Raw genomic sequence first — 17,320 nt, forward strand, 5'->3', positions numbered from 1 at the left:
TCCAAAAAGATTTTTAAAAAGTCTTATGTTCTGCCTCTTCTCAATCTGAGATATTTGTCTTTTTAACTCTAAGGAATAGACACTGAGTTCTGTAACACAGTAACATCCAAAAATCACAGCTGGTAACAGCAGTCTTTTCAATTTTTGCAAACAGATATTTTAATAAAGGATAACAAAATTGCTTACTGAGGAAATCAACTGATATTTCAACATACTCACTTCATCACTCCTATTCATATTTTCTTCAAAATCTTTAATTCCCATAATTCCTTTAAGGCACATAGCTTGGCAACCAACAAAACCTATTTGGCAATCAAAAAAAAGTTCACCTTTCATAAGGACCTAGTGAGGAAAAAGAATAAACTGATAAATTTTTAAGCCTTCTATTCCACAAGAAGTAGAGAAGATGGACAAAAATGAAGCAAAATATACTTAGTTTATATATTTAGAGTTTTAATAAATAGCAACATACAGGGCACTAGAAAGAAAGGTATTACTATAGTGCTCAACCACTACAACACAGAAGTTTAGAGAGTTAATATCTACATGATTATTACAACAAATGCATACAATATGACAGAACATAAAAGATCAGCAATTAAATAATTTTATTTACCAGCAAATATTTTACCAGCAACTATTTGGTACATTACTTTAAATGTACCAAAAAAGCCCTGTCAATGTAAAATTACCTCAACTGTTGTTCCTTCTTGTTCCCAGCATATGACTTCTTTGGATTTTACTTTCTGAGGGCTGTAATAACTACTTTCAGCTTGCATTTCAGTGAGCTACAGAAGAACAGGATAAAGACCTTATAAAAGTCAATATTAGTATTCAATGACAGTATGGTCATTAATACACAGAACTGATAAAGACAAAGTAAACTATGGGCAAAAATACATTAACTGTCAGGAAACAGGTGCAATTAAACAGCTGTAGCACATTATCCATATCCAGAATGTCTCATGTTCAACTTCGGTTTGAAATATGCTATAACAGAATGCTTAAAATCCACTATAGTATTTTCAGTTTGCTTATCTAAAGAGAAACTGTGTGAAAAGATGAAACAGATACACAGTTGTGCTATAGATATCAAGCTTATAAACTCCTGTAAGAATCCATTAATACTTGATTTATTTTCCCCAGAAAATAATTAAACATCATTATAGTATTGCAGACACATTTTGATTATAACCATACACATCTTTGTTTCATGTCATGGCAATCAAGAGCAACATGCATTTATATTTCTTGCATGATTTTGATATAAAAATTCAAAATGGGAAAACATGCACAGGTTAAAAAGCACATAATGTTGAGCTAAGAAAAACAAGTAAAAAGATGCACTCTATATTGAATATGTTACATTTGGCACAAAAAAACTCAAGTTAGTTTCTGGTGAACAGTTTAAATACTTCAAATTCTAATTTTTATAAACGAATATCTACACACTCTCTTTGTTTTCAAGACTGGATACACATGGATGCTGTTTCAATTTAAAATTGTGTAATCTGAATGTCCAAGAAAATTGGATGAAAAAAGTCACTGATCACCCTTCACCTGTGTGCAATTATTGCAGAGGAAAAGCAATTAATTGATTAAAAGAACTCAGAAATTACAAGAATAGTTTTCACCATTATTAGAAAACGGTACATTTAATTTGGCATGATTTTTAGCTGGAATGATATCAACTATTCAAAATGTTAATGCAGAAACTTGACCTTATTTTTTAACCAAAATATGAACCACAAATTAATTCCATACACTCTTTGCATGCAAGCAGAACAATGAATTCTGTTTTCCTCCTGTCACCATATTAGCATCATACATCACATTTAAAATTTCTAAAATGCAAAATGTTACATTTTGAGTAGTTTTTAATCACTTCCTAATATAAAATGCGTGAATTTGCAAATGAAGCATTAGGAAGACCGTCTCTAGCAAAACACATGTTCAAAAAATAAGTTTATATTATTTTTAATGAGTTTTCTTGAATGAAGAACAAGAGCAAAAAATTACTACTGTATGACATAGTGTAAAAGAAGATGCTGAGCCATGATAAATGAGAAATTTGAACTTTAGTGGCTTGTTCATGTTTCAAGTGGTGTCCCAGGAATACAATTAATTATATTCCCAGGAATATAATTCATGTTTTAAGTGGTGTCCCAGGAATATAATTAATGGAGGGAACAAAATTATAATATTTATTTTTAGCCTCTCTTAATGAGAGCTGAAGCAGACTGACACAAAAGAACACAAATGAACACGTGAATGCTGTTGATATCTTCAAATTTTTCAACCAAATTTTTCTTGTGGCTGAAGGCTTAAAACATCAACATCCCCACAGAATATCTGCAGCTTCCAAAGGCACTTGTCTCACCCTTTCAGGCAGTTGCTGAGCAGCTAAATGCCCTTCTACACCACCAAACAAAAATAGCTAAATTAGGCATAAAGCCCCATAAAACATTCTTGTGCACAGATGTCAAGCCAAACAGGCAAAAAAGGGACAGAGAGCTCCTGATGGTATTGGGTATAATCAGGCACATCATTTTTGCATGGGAGTTACAAAAGTCTTGCAGTTAATCTGAAAGGCTCCAAGTCACAAAAATCACCCTAAATAACTCTGTGGCAAAGTTCTGACCTTGATTTAATACATGCTTATTTGTAAAGCCAAGAGCCACTTGGTGTAGTTATGCACATAGAATCGCTTGCAAATATTGAATATTTGAATTTTTGAATTTGAATATTTTAATATTTGAAACATTACAAGTATTCTCTTAATTCAATACCTTAATTTCTAATTTCTGTAAGTACATCTCAATATCTTAGTCAGAGTCTCCATATTCCCTTCTGCAAACTTACAAAATATTAGAAGGCCAGCAACAATTTCCAGCTGCGCTTAGAGCTTATATTAAATCTTTCTCTACATATACTGTTTGTAGCTCAGCCTATATGTACTATTTATCTTTTTTTCCTTCAATAAAATTTCCACCTATGGAAAATGAATTCAACATTATCAAGTTAAATTGGTATTCTCACATACAATAGTCCAAAAAAAAAAAAGAGTAGTTTCAAAAAATTCCTCCAATCCTAGCTCTAAATTAGAGGAGCTTTTATAAAGAAATACGTATTTGTATAAATATTAGATAGATAGAATACTGCAATGAACGTTCACAGAAAGCTTTCAGGCTTTTCTTCCCATCTTCTTTCTATCAAAAATATCAATCTAAGTAAATTAAGTGGTTTCTTTTGAACATTATGAAGTTCACACTCAAATTCTAGCTCAAATAACAAAAACTACTCACATTGCCATTATCAGTCCAGTATGATGAACAGGAATTTTCAGCTTTCACATTTCTTGTTATACATTAACTTAATATTCCCCTCATAATATCAACAATATTTGTCTTGAATCAAACGGTATTTGAATGCTAAGGAAATCTTTATGCACTTCCTCAATAAGTCAAATGAATCCTTTATGACACAGAGAAATATTTACCTTAAAAGTCACTGTTGCCTTTGTACAGTAAAACCCAACTGAAATAATAGGATCCTTGAGGGACTGAGACTTCTGCTGTTCTGCTGTTCCATCACCAATTCCACCAGAATCATTCTCTTCATCATCATAACTCACGATAGCAGGAACAAAAGACCAAGCCCAAGAAACCCATCCTTGTTGCTGGTCATCATCCTGATGGAAATAAGGATCTTGACTAATGTACTGTGTAGGATATTGCATTACTGAGCTTGCTTCATCTTCTGTGCCTTTTAAAACAAAAACCAAGCTGAATTTCAGATAAACCATACTTAAAAATTTATTTATTAAATTCAAATTTATGGTATGTGAAATTTATCTTAGACTGTATTCCACACAGCATTCACTGATACTTGGCTTACAATCATAGGAAGTCCAAAGTACAAATTTTAAATTACTGAATATGAGTTTTCAAGCACATCTTTGATTCATTAACATTTTTCTCCAAAAAATATTAAGTGTCTTTGCCATAGTTTTAGTATCATACATCTGCAGTGAGACCAGAATTTGCCATCTATACCACAAGTCTTCAAGACTGCTTTCATTAAAGACTTCCTAAAGCCGTAAACTTAAATCTGACTAAATATTGATATTATGATCTTATAGTTTCCAATTTTAAAATTAAATTCAAAAGTACTTCAAGTTAATCTATGCTACTACATAACTAACTACAAGTAATCTATGCTCAAAGAAGCTGGTACCCATCTGTGAGTCAAAAGTCAAAATGTTGGTCACCTGTGAAAATCAGTAGAGATCGCATGCAGAACAAAGTAAGAACTTCCCCAAAGATTCAAGTCTAAGACTCATGATCTAAACAGGTAGGTAATGTACTGCATGTACAAAGAGCACAAATAGCTTTTATCTGGTTTCATCACCACTCTTGTAGGACTCATGAGGGCTATTAAATACTTCAGAATTACTATAGGTAGTACTGGATGCAGTACTGTTCCTGAAGGCAACCATTATGTTCAATGAATCATTTAACTGAGAACAGAAATAGCCATATTGCAATTCTATTAATGTATTTTGAATCTCAGAGATCCCATTTTTACAAGTTTCAGACCTTTTATTGCTTAGTCTAACTAGTCTTTAGCCTTCTACTCTCTTTATACTTGCATAACTGAGGAAAGAGGAATAAAAAACACTCCTGAGAATTCTCTGCACTTGCTTAAGAGGCAAGGGTATGTCCTCCCACAAAGGCGGTGCAAGCTCCCTTTCTACTCCCTTCACACAAGTCTCAAGGAGCAGATTTAAATCCAGAAACAAATCTTGAAACACAGCAAATACAGAAGAGGTGCACGTAAAATTTTGGAAAAAGCCAAGAGGAAGAACTGTCAGCTGTAGAAAGAAAAAACCTGATACTGATCATGACTCAAGTAGTTTAGTACAGACTGCTGTTGGCAAGCACAAAAGAAATGGTGGAAGGCCTGGCAAAAACTGAAAAGAAGGTGGAGCTGTAGAACCTGGGTCATGCATAACATTTGGTCTACCTGGCCATAAATTTCAGCCATCATGTAGCATACCCCTTTTTGAAGTACACAGAGGTAACAGAAAAATATGCCAAGTAATAGTCTGGATTATCATAGCCTTTAATATTTTGGAAAACATTAAAATTAGCACCATTTAACCCTATCTCCTCTATCTATATACTGTGAGACAGAAAATTGAAAGAGGAAGCTATATCTATTTTCTATCACTAAATTAAAACTACTAGAGCCCCTATACAATCACCAAACTTAAGAAAATATGCACATCAGCCTGATAAACAACACACAACATTCTCTAAACACTACAAACATAAATACACTGTAAATTCATTTATAACAAGAAATATATGAAGGAGAGCATGTACGTGGAAAACACAAAGTCTCTTTAGTTTGAACTAACTACACTAACCACTTCATTGCCTGCAAACATATTGGATAGTGAAACATAATGACAAAAACACTGTTTTACTTACATGAGTTAAGGACAAAATGTTAAAGGACAAAATGTTACCCTGCGTCAGGTTTCTAAAGCCTTTTTTTTCTAGCCATTCATAGTTCACACTGGAAGTCTTGCTCCATAATGCAGGGCAGTGATTCCAGTTAAGAAATACATTTAATATATATTACAAGAGTGCAGTGTGAGTGCATCTCACTGCTTGCATGCTCAAATCAAGTTTGACCTTCAGAAATTTACTTTCTCTTAAAGGGTTTGAGATATTTATCTGTAATAAGAGTCTGGAACTGGTATCTCTCAATATAAATCTGGAATTAACCTAGTAGAAAATTACTCTCTTGGTATTTATTTATTTATTTCTCTGTCTGTCTACGTTTTCTGCCAGGTATGGGTGATCCAGCCTAGCCTGTGGCCACATGAATACAAGTGCTGGCACTAGAGGAAGAAGGAAGGAATGCATCCCTGCTGGCAATAGCATGAATTTTCATCTCATTGAATCAGCCATGAAACTGTATGGGTGAAGCTTAGTACATGCTTCAAGGACAGAGAGACGTAGATGTTCATTCTTGCATCACTAAATAATGTATACATTAAAATTCACTTTCTTATTCACAATTTGTCTGCTATAAACCAAAGAAGCTACTACAAACTCACAAATAAGACACTGGAAATAAGCATAAATGGTATGACCATTTTAGCTTTTGTGTGGCAAAATATTTTGCAGTAAAGATATAAATGGGCTTCAAAAACTGCCTCTACATCTCTGCCTTGGCCATCCAAAATTTGCCATCTGTCTTGTGTTCTGAAGGAGATAGTTCTGTCAAATACATATGATCATATAATCAAGTACAACAATAATGTTAGAGCACAGCATAGTTGAACAAAAGCTGTGTAAGCAATTACAGATTTCTTTTGCAATCTTAGTCTTATTCCTGACCCTTCTGAAACATCTTGTGTATAACAGTGTAGAGTTACATTAGATTATTTCTTTTTGAGATGGCTGTCTTATGAAAAGCTAGGAAGTCAAACTGACAGTTGTTCAAAAGAATGCAAATGGGACTGACCAACAGCAATTGCAATTCAACCTTCCTGAAGGCATTCATTAATATAGAGATGACAAGATGGACTGCTGAAGATTTTACACATATTTGGATGTAAGAACTTCAAATTTAATTCTAGATGCAAAAGCAACTGTGTACTTGTAGGAAGATGCCTTTTAACATTAATCGTTGCTTAAATTATATTTGTATCACCACATTTTCACGCCTTAACCAAAAGAAGCTGAGTAAAACCCGCATAGCTCTGCTGACTTCTGTCCTCTTCCACAGTTAAAGCTTCCTTCCAGTTTTCTCATCCCAGTTACTCTGTCTCCAATCCTTATATTTTTTTCATCTGAAAGTCACTGCTTACCCATCCCAGCTGTTCTCATATTGAGTCATATGATTTCTCTCTTCTTTCTGTGCCTTTCCTGTATTCAAATAGCCCTAGTTGCCTTACTGACTCCAGGAATGCAGCCACAAAATTCAAGCAACTCTAAATACATTGTCATTCTCCATGGCATAAACACTTAGCCAAATTTGGGGAAAACTTCATTCTAACAAAAGAAAGATATTCATGATGCAGAGACAACCCTCTGCCTGAAAGCAAGGGCAATGAAGTGCTTCAGAGAAAACTTCCTGACACTTTCTCCTGTAAATAGTACAAATCATTGGTTAGATACAAAAAGTTATTAAAATACACACTGATGATTTTTCTAAAACTTGTATGCTTTTAAAGCCTCAGCAGAATATTAAGCCAATATTTGCAGAATATTAATTACTTCTAATCATGTCTTGTGTAATGCACTCATGTTTGCAATGTAGAGTTCCTAGTGCAGAAAACCCATCTTCAGAGACAGTAAGAGAGAACTATTTACAGATACCTTATTTGTTTTCTCATTTCCACACAGCAGTAACATGACAGAGGATTCTGTCATGTTACTTATCTGAAATAAGAGTGAAACAGTCATCTGTGCCAAACAACAGTGAAGGCCATATTTGGAAAAAAAATTTCCACTGCTGTCATTTACCCATCATGCATCTATTTCTCTGAAACCAGAGAAGACAGCAAAGACAGCAACACGGAATTTTTTTAAAAATTACAGTCTCCCAATGCAAATTAAAATGGTATATTTCTTCAACAGAACATAATTTAATAGTTTATGCATAGCTTTAAACTGCTGTAATATTATAAATTTAAGCCTAGCTTAAGAGACCTATGTCACCTTCAAATGAAATTCCAAGAATTTCCTAGGTGAAAATTTCTCTTCCTATTTCCCCAGACTCAAATGCAACCTTGGAAAGATAACCAAAACTTTTGTCTTAAGGAGATTTAAATTAAAATACAAATCTCTAAATAAACTCAGATAATTGCAGAATAAGCTGGGTTGGAAGGGACCCACAAGGACTACTGAGTCCAACTCCAGGCCCTGCACAGAATCACCCCAAGAGTCACCCCATGTGCCTGAGAAGCAGCAGATGGGAAGCAATCACACAAAGATGAAGAACATTCACCCCTCATCAGTGCAATGCTCCTGAAGAGATCCTGTTGCACTAAGTTACCACAAAAGATCACACAGAAGAAGGAATACATGTTATATGAAAATAAAAAGTTGAGACCAGAAAAGGTAAAAGGACAGAACTATGGGAAACAGTGCAAAGCAATACTTCCTTGCTTAGGACAAGTTCTGACACATCTATTCTCAATGACCATTTTCGAAGAAATTAAGAAGCACGCTTTGGCTTTTCTCTTATTTAGCTCAAACGTGGCTGCTGCCAGTTTCAAACTTGCTTATGGAAAGGTGCCTTAATGCATGATATATTGACAGACAAATCCAAAGTACCCTACAGTGTCACAACTCCCAAAATGGTCTTCTTAGATCATATTTAATCTCAGTTTAATTAAGACCATCAGAATTATAGAACATAACATTAAGCATGTGAAAGCACTGAATCCTTACCCAGTACAATGCCTCTAGCAAACTGCAAGACTATCAAGATACTTGGCAAGAACTAGACTTGGATATTTACATTTGCAAAAAGCAAAGAAATGAATGTTTTTAACATTTCTTCTTACAAATTAAAAACTATACTCACCTGTGATATTTCCCAACATATCTTTAGTGTGGCAAATCAAATCTTCACTTTCCCCATCTTTGAAGTTGCCTATTTCTCCGTAATACAGAGCAATCCCAAGCTGCATTATACGTATAAACATAGGAAGTTGCTGATCAGAGATTGAAAGTTTCAAACTTTCAACTAATGTGTGAATCTGTAACATGAAAAGAGAACAAAAACGTAAAAAGAGTAAAACACGTTTTACACATACAGAAACATTTATGTATTTGTTTTTTAAAGTTATTGCTGAAGAATTTTCTTAAATCTAGGTGATGTAAGAGCATTTAATAAATGCTCTTACAGTGCTCTAATTTTATTTTCATTATAGGGTTTCTTTCAAATCTCTGCATGCTCTAGATAACCTAGATATCTAGATAGTATATCTAGATAAACTCTAGATATACTGGTTTTAAAATACAAGGTCCTTCATTTCCATTCTTTCCCACACCAAACATTGTTCCAAGTGGCCAAGTAATGGGGGGAAGAATTAATTCCAACTGCAGTGCAGAAAACTGGCTCCTCTGAATATTCTGTTTCAAACGTGCAGTTAAGGCACCTTTCACTAAATGAAAGAAAGCTTTGGACAGACTAAATTTTTTGGAATGAAAACTTATCCTTCTTTAAAAATTTTAGCTGTTAAACAGCTAAATACCTTAAAGTATTTTGAGTATGTGATCATTCGATAACATCAAAGTCAAACAAGATAAGAAAGGTACCTTTCATTACGTAAGAGCTCTATAAAATAAAATTATTGTACCAAAACTACTCTCCAACATTAGATATATTTTCAGCTCCAGGTCCAGTTTCTACATGTTGCAGGTGAAAATAATGGAAATTAAAAGTAATTACATATCAGTGTTGGCCTAAATGCAATCCAATTCAAAAACCATGTAAAGTTACTTTGTACACAGTATAGCACATCCATGGGTAAATTATATAGTGGTAAAATCAGTATTTGTATAAATACATGCTAATACTTTCATATGTGCAAATTAATGAAGTCTTAGCCCATGTCACAGAGAATGAGTACTAACATTATATCAGCTGTTTACACAGACAAGATGAAATATGTCAGGTGTCAGAATTATGCTTTTTTTTTTTTTTTTTTTAATTCTCTGAAATAAAAAAGCATGTAAACTCCTAAGATACATTTTGGAAATTAAAAATTAATCCTTGTATGCCAATTTTCCAAGGCCAGTTGATTTAAAATTATTAACAGCAAACCTTTCCTGTGCAGAAGAACAACAGGATGGATAAGGAATAAATCTCTTAAGATGTGGAAGGAAAAAAAAAAAGATTGCTTTGCCAGAAGCCTCTTTAAAGGCACACAAAGAGCATATGTGCTAGTGGAGGACAGGAACACTAAGCAGCACTGCAGGCAATGAATATAATTCCTCTGTCAGTGGAACTCAGCTGCCCCTCAGAAGATTGACTCATCTCCCTAAAACTGTAGGAAAACTGTTATCTTTGTGTGGAGCTCGCTTCCAACACAGTGTCAACATAATGAGTGGATTTAGATTATTGAGAGGTCAGACAAATCTCAGTGCTGCTACAAAGAGGTGGAGGCAGGATTCACATCGCCAGTCCACATCAGCTCATCTGCCTCATGGTTGCCTCATTCCATGATGAATTTTACAAGAACAGCAACAAAAAGCTTACAACTCTAATAATTTATGTGTGTTTTGTCACCTCCACTCACGTACATTATTTTCATTCTAAAACTAAAAGTAGGAGCTGAGTGTTCCCAGTTCAAACACATACAAAAACATATCCAAGCACTTAAAAATGGTCCTCCTTTGAGAAGTTTTAAGAAAAGTTTTAACTCCATTAAAACTCCCTAAGATTAGTTTAGCCAAAACTTAGCAATGGACATAGTAATCAAAATTATGAAGATTATTAAAATGTTCTAGCCCCTACAAAGAAACCAAAAGGGCACATGTCCTGGAAACCTCCTCTCAAGACTTAAAATCAGACATGCTTTAGTAAGTTAATAACACATAGTATTAAAGTTCACATTAGCAAGAACCTCCCAGATTTGGAGAGAAAGATGGATCACTGCTGGCTTTTGTCCTGAGTTGGAAAACCCACTGTCCTTCAGCAACCAACCCTTCAGGGTGCTGAAGCTACAGTAATACCATTTGCAACAGAGGCTTTTAAAAGGATTTTAGCATCCTCAGATAAAATTTAATTCCATTAATGAAGTTGTTATATTTATTAATAGCAGTTCTTTTTGCTTTAGCCCTATGAAAAAACAGCTATTTCCAATCATTGGCTAAATATTTTAGGCAGTCGCTAAAAAACTGCATCCTGATGACCCACAGATAGTAATACTAATACTATTAATACTAATACTAATACTAATACTAATACTAATACTAATAATAATAATAATAATGTTGTGCCTCTGCTCACTAGGAGCTGAGTGTGGTTTGGTAATCCATGTCACATGGTACACCACAGAGTGTAAATCCACTGATGCTTCATGTTATTCATAAGAGCTGGAGCTACATTTGAAACAATAACTTAAGGAAAAAAAATCGTTTCCATCTTATTGCAGACACCCTAAAATATACCACCGGGGGTTTTTTAACAGATTATCTGCAGACTTTCTTTCCCCCTTTACAATTATGGGGGTTTTTTAAAACTCCAGGAAAAAATGAAAATATTAGAGAGCATAACTTCTTTACTTAGATGCTGTTTCTGTACATAAACTAATTGCATCATATGAACAAAACACAATTTAAAAATTCCTTTAGCAAAACACAACAGTATAATCTTTTCATTTTACTTAAAATTTTAAAGGATATTTTGAAAAGCCTCCAAACTTCCTCAGTGAGTAACAGAAATAATTATTTTGGATACCTACTTTAATAATTGATGGCATTTTGGAGTTGAGGTTATCATAAGTGAAATGCAGACGAGTCCTGAAGGAACACTTGTACAGCAGAGGTTCCTGGTAAAATTCAATTTTACCACTAGCATTTCTCTTATCAAGACATACTGTGCAGTCAGAAAAGTTGATCATCTTCCTCAGTACCAGATCAGTGGCTTTTAAAAGAAGTGTACAGGTTAAAAAAAGAAATTACATACGAGAAGTAATACAGGTTCTTAACTAGAAGAAAGCAACTCAAGACAGCTTTTTAGTCATTATTTAAATCAAAGTACTTGCTTGTGTGACTGAAGAGAAGCAAAGTACTCGCTTATGTGACTCAAGAGGATCATTTGCTGTGTCAGGCTTTTTATGCTGAACACACAGGAAGCGAGGACAAATTAGTTACACCCAATAAAAACTTTCTCCCTGTCTGCTATAACTTGGCTCTTTTTATAAAAGAGTACTGTTTCATGAATTACTATCATTCCCATTATTCTCACAGAAATAGTTTTGCATATTATCCCCAAAGTTTTCTTTTGAACCTTCCAAAACAAACAAGAGCTTTTATAGTGATCTTAACACAAAATATATTTTGTGATTTTGTCACATTAGTTTGTAATCATTTTAGCAAGACTAAAAAAAATATGCTCAGGAAAACATTAATTGAATTAAACACTCTACCTGAAATCCTCTGTGTGATCTTAGCACAGTTACTGTGCCCCAGTTCCACCTCTAGCCAGTATCAGTAAGAGCACCTAGACTTACAAGTGAGTGCTGGTAATTCAAGGACTGAAACATTCAAACACTGAAGACCAAGATAAAGAGTCAGAAGTTGGGGGCTTTCTTCCCCTGAAAATGTGAAGTGAAATGAATCATGCCTTGCAACTGGTATGCTGTGCTCACTACTGTGAGCACATCTGACTGCCTCTCTTGCCAGCCTGTTCAGGGTTAGAAGATCATCACAAATAAGTGCAATGGAGTGCCTTAATTTGCTACTGCTCAGTCACAAAACTTGCCTAAGCACTCACTGCCAGCAGCAAGCACTAATTAAAATACCATGGCAAGCATGAGCAGAGGACAAGACATCTTGTATGATCATCTATGATCATATATGTATCATACACTACATTGATGTAGTATCAATCAGTCTATAATATTACAGTTGGCTCATCAGAATTAAGGTAAGAACAAGAGAAAAAACTGACTGGAAATCAAAACAGACATAATTTGTCCTACTTCTGATTAAAAAAAAAGCCATTTTTATGAGATTCAATAATTTCTGTAGGAATTTAAGAGTGCCTCCACAGTGGTACATAAAACCAAAAAATATCAACTCACCAGAGATGTCCATAAATGCTCGATCCCAAAACTCATCCACTGTATAGCATTCTGCAGAAGTGATATTGACTGAGAGAACAATATCATCCTCCACATACTTTAAGATGAGATTGTTGATCACAATGTTGACATTATTTACAACACGCCTAATCAAACTCTGAACATAACCTATAAATTAAAACAAATTCTTGGCAATGATAAGGAAGACATGATAAACTCATTTATTTAGTAAAAAAAAAAAAAAATCATTATTTCAATGTATTTCTTATTCTTAACTTGCACTCTTTTAAAAAATCAAAATTTAAACAAACTATGTATCATTTTTACCCAAAAATTAACACGACTTAAAACTCTTTAATATTCTGTGTAGTTGTTAAGTCAATCAGCATCCTAGAAATGCAAGATACCACAAAAAAAGTTGTTAAAAACTATGAATACAATAGAGGATACAAAACTAATTAACTTTAAAACTAATTAAGAAAACATAACACTATGGATTACTATAGACAAAGAATTTTAACAATTACTTTTTTACTTGAGAAATATTTAGAAATAGGTTTGGAAAAGTGAACACCAGCTGCTAGGTTACTTTTCAAGTGTGCATATATTATGCCTAGGTGCTCCCACAGTTTTTTTATAAGTTAACTAAGCATTAACATACCTGGCACTTTCTCATTCTAAAACCTAATATATCCACATCTTGTTCAGTAAGACCCCTCTGAGGTGTATCAAAACCAAATTCTGTCAACAACCAAATAGTAAGCACCTGCACTGAAGCCTGCTGGGAACAAATCAATTTACATATTTTTAGATGTAATGTTATTGGAAAAACCATCTCACCTGGGAATTCAGAGTATGTGGCAAACATTCATATGTTTAAAAATCTCATAAAGAAATTAAATACTACCCATATTCCTGTCTTTCATGTATACTGAACCTAGCTGTGGACCCAACTCACTAGTGCTAGAAAAAAACAAGCCTTAGAATTCCTCTGTTTTCAAATTTATCACATTACACACATCTAAAAATACATTTAACAGACACTATCAAGTTCTAGTTTGGTGACTATGCTGGAAACAGCTAGCTAATGATAGAGGCATAAACCCACAGGCTTCAAGAGCAGTTTTCTGAAACTTGCATTAAATAAAACTCCCTTATGTCAACAATTTTAATTAAAATTAAAAATTAAAATAAACATCAAAGTACTGTCAGTTAACTAGGAAAATACTTAAGTTGCTACTTCCATTCTACTCTGCTTTTCCTAGGTATTCATCTTTTTCACACCCATATATAACTTTTCACTTCAGGGTATGTGGAAAGTTTTACCATTACATAAGTGATTTTCTTGAGTTCCACAACTAAAAATTTGCCCAGCTGACATAGGACATTTTTTGGTTTTTCAGGATTCAAAGCCCTCAATGACCAGAAAGAAGAAATCCAGAAATAGAGTCAAATTCAATGTTTTTGGAGCTTAGTACAGTCAGATTTCTAACATAATCTGAATTGGCTTTTTCATCATATCAATCTAAAACTACTGAAAAATATGTGGAATAACCTGTTTTTAAGGATTTTCTCACTGACTCCTTCAAACGCTGACATTTTTAGTTTATATGAACTCAGAAAACCAGATTTATTATTTCAGTAATTAAGGGGCATAAGAGACCCATATTCATCACTAGAGTGATGTAAACCAACCTGCACATAAATAGAAAGCAGCACAAGGCATTTAGCTCCTTTTCCTAATTTCAGCATAGAAATATTTTTGCAGACTATTTAACTAGCAACTATAAAATTATAGTCAGTTATTTAAATATGATTTTAAAGCAAGCTACTAATTTCATTGAAAAAGTGCAGCTGCCTCTCCACAGGTCAAAAATTTCTTCAGTATTTTGCTATCAAGAGTCTTTCAGGAAAAGAGCAACACCATTTTCATCTGTATGTCTTTTTGGCTGAATGCATTATGAGAGGAAGTACAGTCCTATCTTCCAAAAAAAACCAGGGGTCATGGATTTGCTAAAAACTGCAAAACTGCCTATGGAGATACTTCCAGCTAGTGGTACACTACATTGTCAGAAGTATCATACAAAAACCAGCTTCCTGATTAAGTTTAGCTTCAAATATACTAGAAGCAGATTTTCACACGTGAGGAACAGTCTTTTAAGAAATTGTAATTCCTACAATTCAAAACAAAATAATAAAAACATCAGCAAGCTCATGTGTAATAAAGGGTTTGTTGTTTTTTCGTGTATGGGGATTTTTTTTCAAAAGGTTTTCTTTTAAATAGAAGTGGGAAAAAGCAGGTAAAGGTTACTTAGACTTCTGTGATTTCTAAGAATAACACTATGGGCATCTTTGCCACTGAAATATAGGTGTTCTACAGCAAGTGAATAAAACCACCAAAAAATCTGTAGGGCTAAATTCTTTCCTGAGGTGCAACACAAAGTCCACAAGTGTGCTGTTTTCAAATTGTCCAGAACCCAGGAGGCTGCACTGAACATTAAGTGCTACAAATGCAATTTCAAATCCAATGCTCCGAAAATTTAGTATCTCTGTAGTCACAGAATCAATACCATCAGAATTGACACATCTAAACAATTTAAGTTCAGCAGGAATCTGTTGTTGCCAAAGCTACAGTTTTAGCTAAATTTTGCCTCTGGAGATTAATCTCCAAGGACACTAAAACAAAAGGACAAATAAATCTTTTTTAAAAAATATCCTCCAGGAACGTACAAAAAAAACCAAAACAAAACACTAAGCAGATGACTCCACATCTTACTAAAATTCAGGATGCGCAAATTAAATCTTAGGACATTTTACCAGATAGGTAAATCTATACTAAACAGTGCTATTTCTCCACTCAAAACCAAAACCAAAGCCACCTGTATTTACAACTTCATATTTTACAACAATTAATACAACTGTATTGATACAATTTCACCACAAGGAGGTAACTTACAAAAATCCTGCAAATGTCGTTGAAGGAAATATATTTATACAATTTTTGAGTAGCCTTTGACTTTTGTTGTTTGCAGATGCGACCCAAAGATCCAAATTCCAGAGAGCTGCCACAGCTGGAGCGCTGTCCATGGTAGGAAATGGTTTCCCCCAGTTCCAAGCCCCTGGAGTTTGTTGCATCACTAAGCTCTAAAGACCCTCCAGCCCTGGTTCCTCAAGTAACCATTTCCAAGCAAGATGATACTGTGTAGCACATCATATTACACGCACTAAATGTCAATGTTGTCTTTTGATTCAAGCCAAGTATAAAGCTTCTGTTAACAAAAGACAGCAAGGAAACCTCACACAAAACTATCATATTTTTTACCTATCTAAAATTACATGACCAAGATAGCAAACTGCAATTCATTCCAGTACTCTCCAATTTTACTTTTCTGCATGAATCACCTCATATCCAAACTCAGAGGCAACAGTAGTCAGATACATAGTTCTGTAGGCATTTTTGTATTATAAAATTTCTCCAAGTTCAGCATCCAAACTCCCCATTCACACTGAAATTCCATATCCAGGAAAAAAAAACTGGTAACAATCTCCACCAGTAGATACAGGGCTCAATAAAAAACATTAATAAAACATGAGAGAGTTTGGGGTTTTCAGCCTGAGAAAGAGAAGTCTCCAGAAAAACCTTACAGCAGCCTTCCACTACCTAAAGGGAGTCTGAAGAGAGAAAGCTGAAGAGAGACTTTTCACAAGGGCAGGTATAGATAGGACATGGGATGATTGTTTTAAACTGAAAGAGGGCAGGTTTAGATTAGATAATAGAAAAAAAAAATCTTTATTTTGAGGCACTGGAACAGGTGTCCTAGAGAAGTTGTGTTCAAGGCCATACTGGATGGGGCTTTGAGCAACCTGGTTGAGTGAAAGGTGTCCCTCCCCATACCCGGGGATTGGAACTAGATGATTTTTAAGATCCCTTCCAATCCAAGTCATTCTATGATTCTATGATGCTACCTTGAACTATAAATGAGTTATGTCAATTTAAGAATTTGATAAAATGGAAAAAAAGGTCATCAGCATTAAACTACATTTTTTTGTGATTTGGTTCTATTTTCTAACATATAAGTATTTCACCAACCTTTGTGATTTTTAGGTAGACAAAACCATAATAATCTAACTTAAACACAGTGATCATCTGAATAAACTTCTGTATTTGAGTTACACAAAAATACATTTCAGTTCCTGAAATGATGGATTACCTGGAGGTAAATCAGGGTCAGGAGAAGCAGACTGCTGAACTCGTCGTGATTTTACTGCGGATTTCAAGCTTTCTGTGGTACTGCGGTTTGTGGAACTGGAACCACAACTTTCGTGGTCTTCCTGTTAGAGGAAAAGAAAGCAATGAAGTCAACCAAACAAAAAGAAAATAAATGTGAGGAGAACTTGGTAAAGGTTCTGTAATTTCTGTTACTGTTTTTCCATCAACTCAATCCTGTACTACAGAAGTTGACACAAAACAAGCTCGAC

The 17,320-nt window shown here is 34.3% G+C and overlaps 1 protein-coding gene across 12 annotated transcripts in view; it reads right to left on the minus strand.

Annotated features, from left to right (window-relative positions):
- Positions 1-17,320, minus strand: part of VPS13B (vacuolar protein sorting 13 homolog B) — a 434,757-nt gene that overhangs the window by 373,250 nt on the left and 44,187 nt on the right. For 11 of the 12 annotated variants that reach the window (XM_077187531.1, XM_077187521.1, XM_077187524.1 and 8 more), the window contains exons 4-10: positions 17,053-17,173; positions 12,842-13,009; positions 11,498-11,679; positions 8,611-8,785; positions 3,500-3,765; positions 693-788; positions 220-342 (exon numbers count right to left, since the gene is read on the minus strand). In XM_077187531.1, the coding sequence (XP_077043646.1) occupies positions 220-342; positions 693-788; positions 3,500-3,765; positions 8,611-8,785; positions 11,498-11,679; positions 12,842-13,009; positions 17,053-17,173 (1,131 nt within the window). Of the gene's footprint in view, positions 1-219; positions 343-692; positions 789-3,499; positions 3,766-8,610; positions 8,786-11,497; positions 11,680-12,841; positions 13,010-17,052; positions 17,174-17,320 lie in introns of those variants that run through there. The other variant, XM_077187534.1, reaches the window with a different exon arrangement.

The sequence above is a fragment of the Agelaius phoeniceus genome, chromosome 1 (genome assembly GCF_051311805.1).
Source record: "Agelaius phoeniceus isolate bAgePho1 chromosome 1, bAgePho1.hap1, whole genome shotgun sequence".
Classification (NCBI taxonomy): Eukaryota; Metazoa; Chordata; class Aves; order Passeriformes; family Icteridae; genus Agelaius; species Agelaius phoeniceus.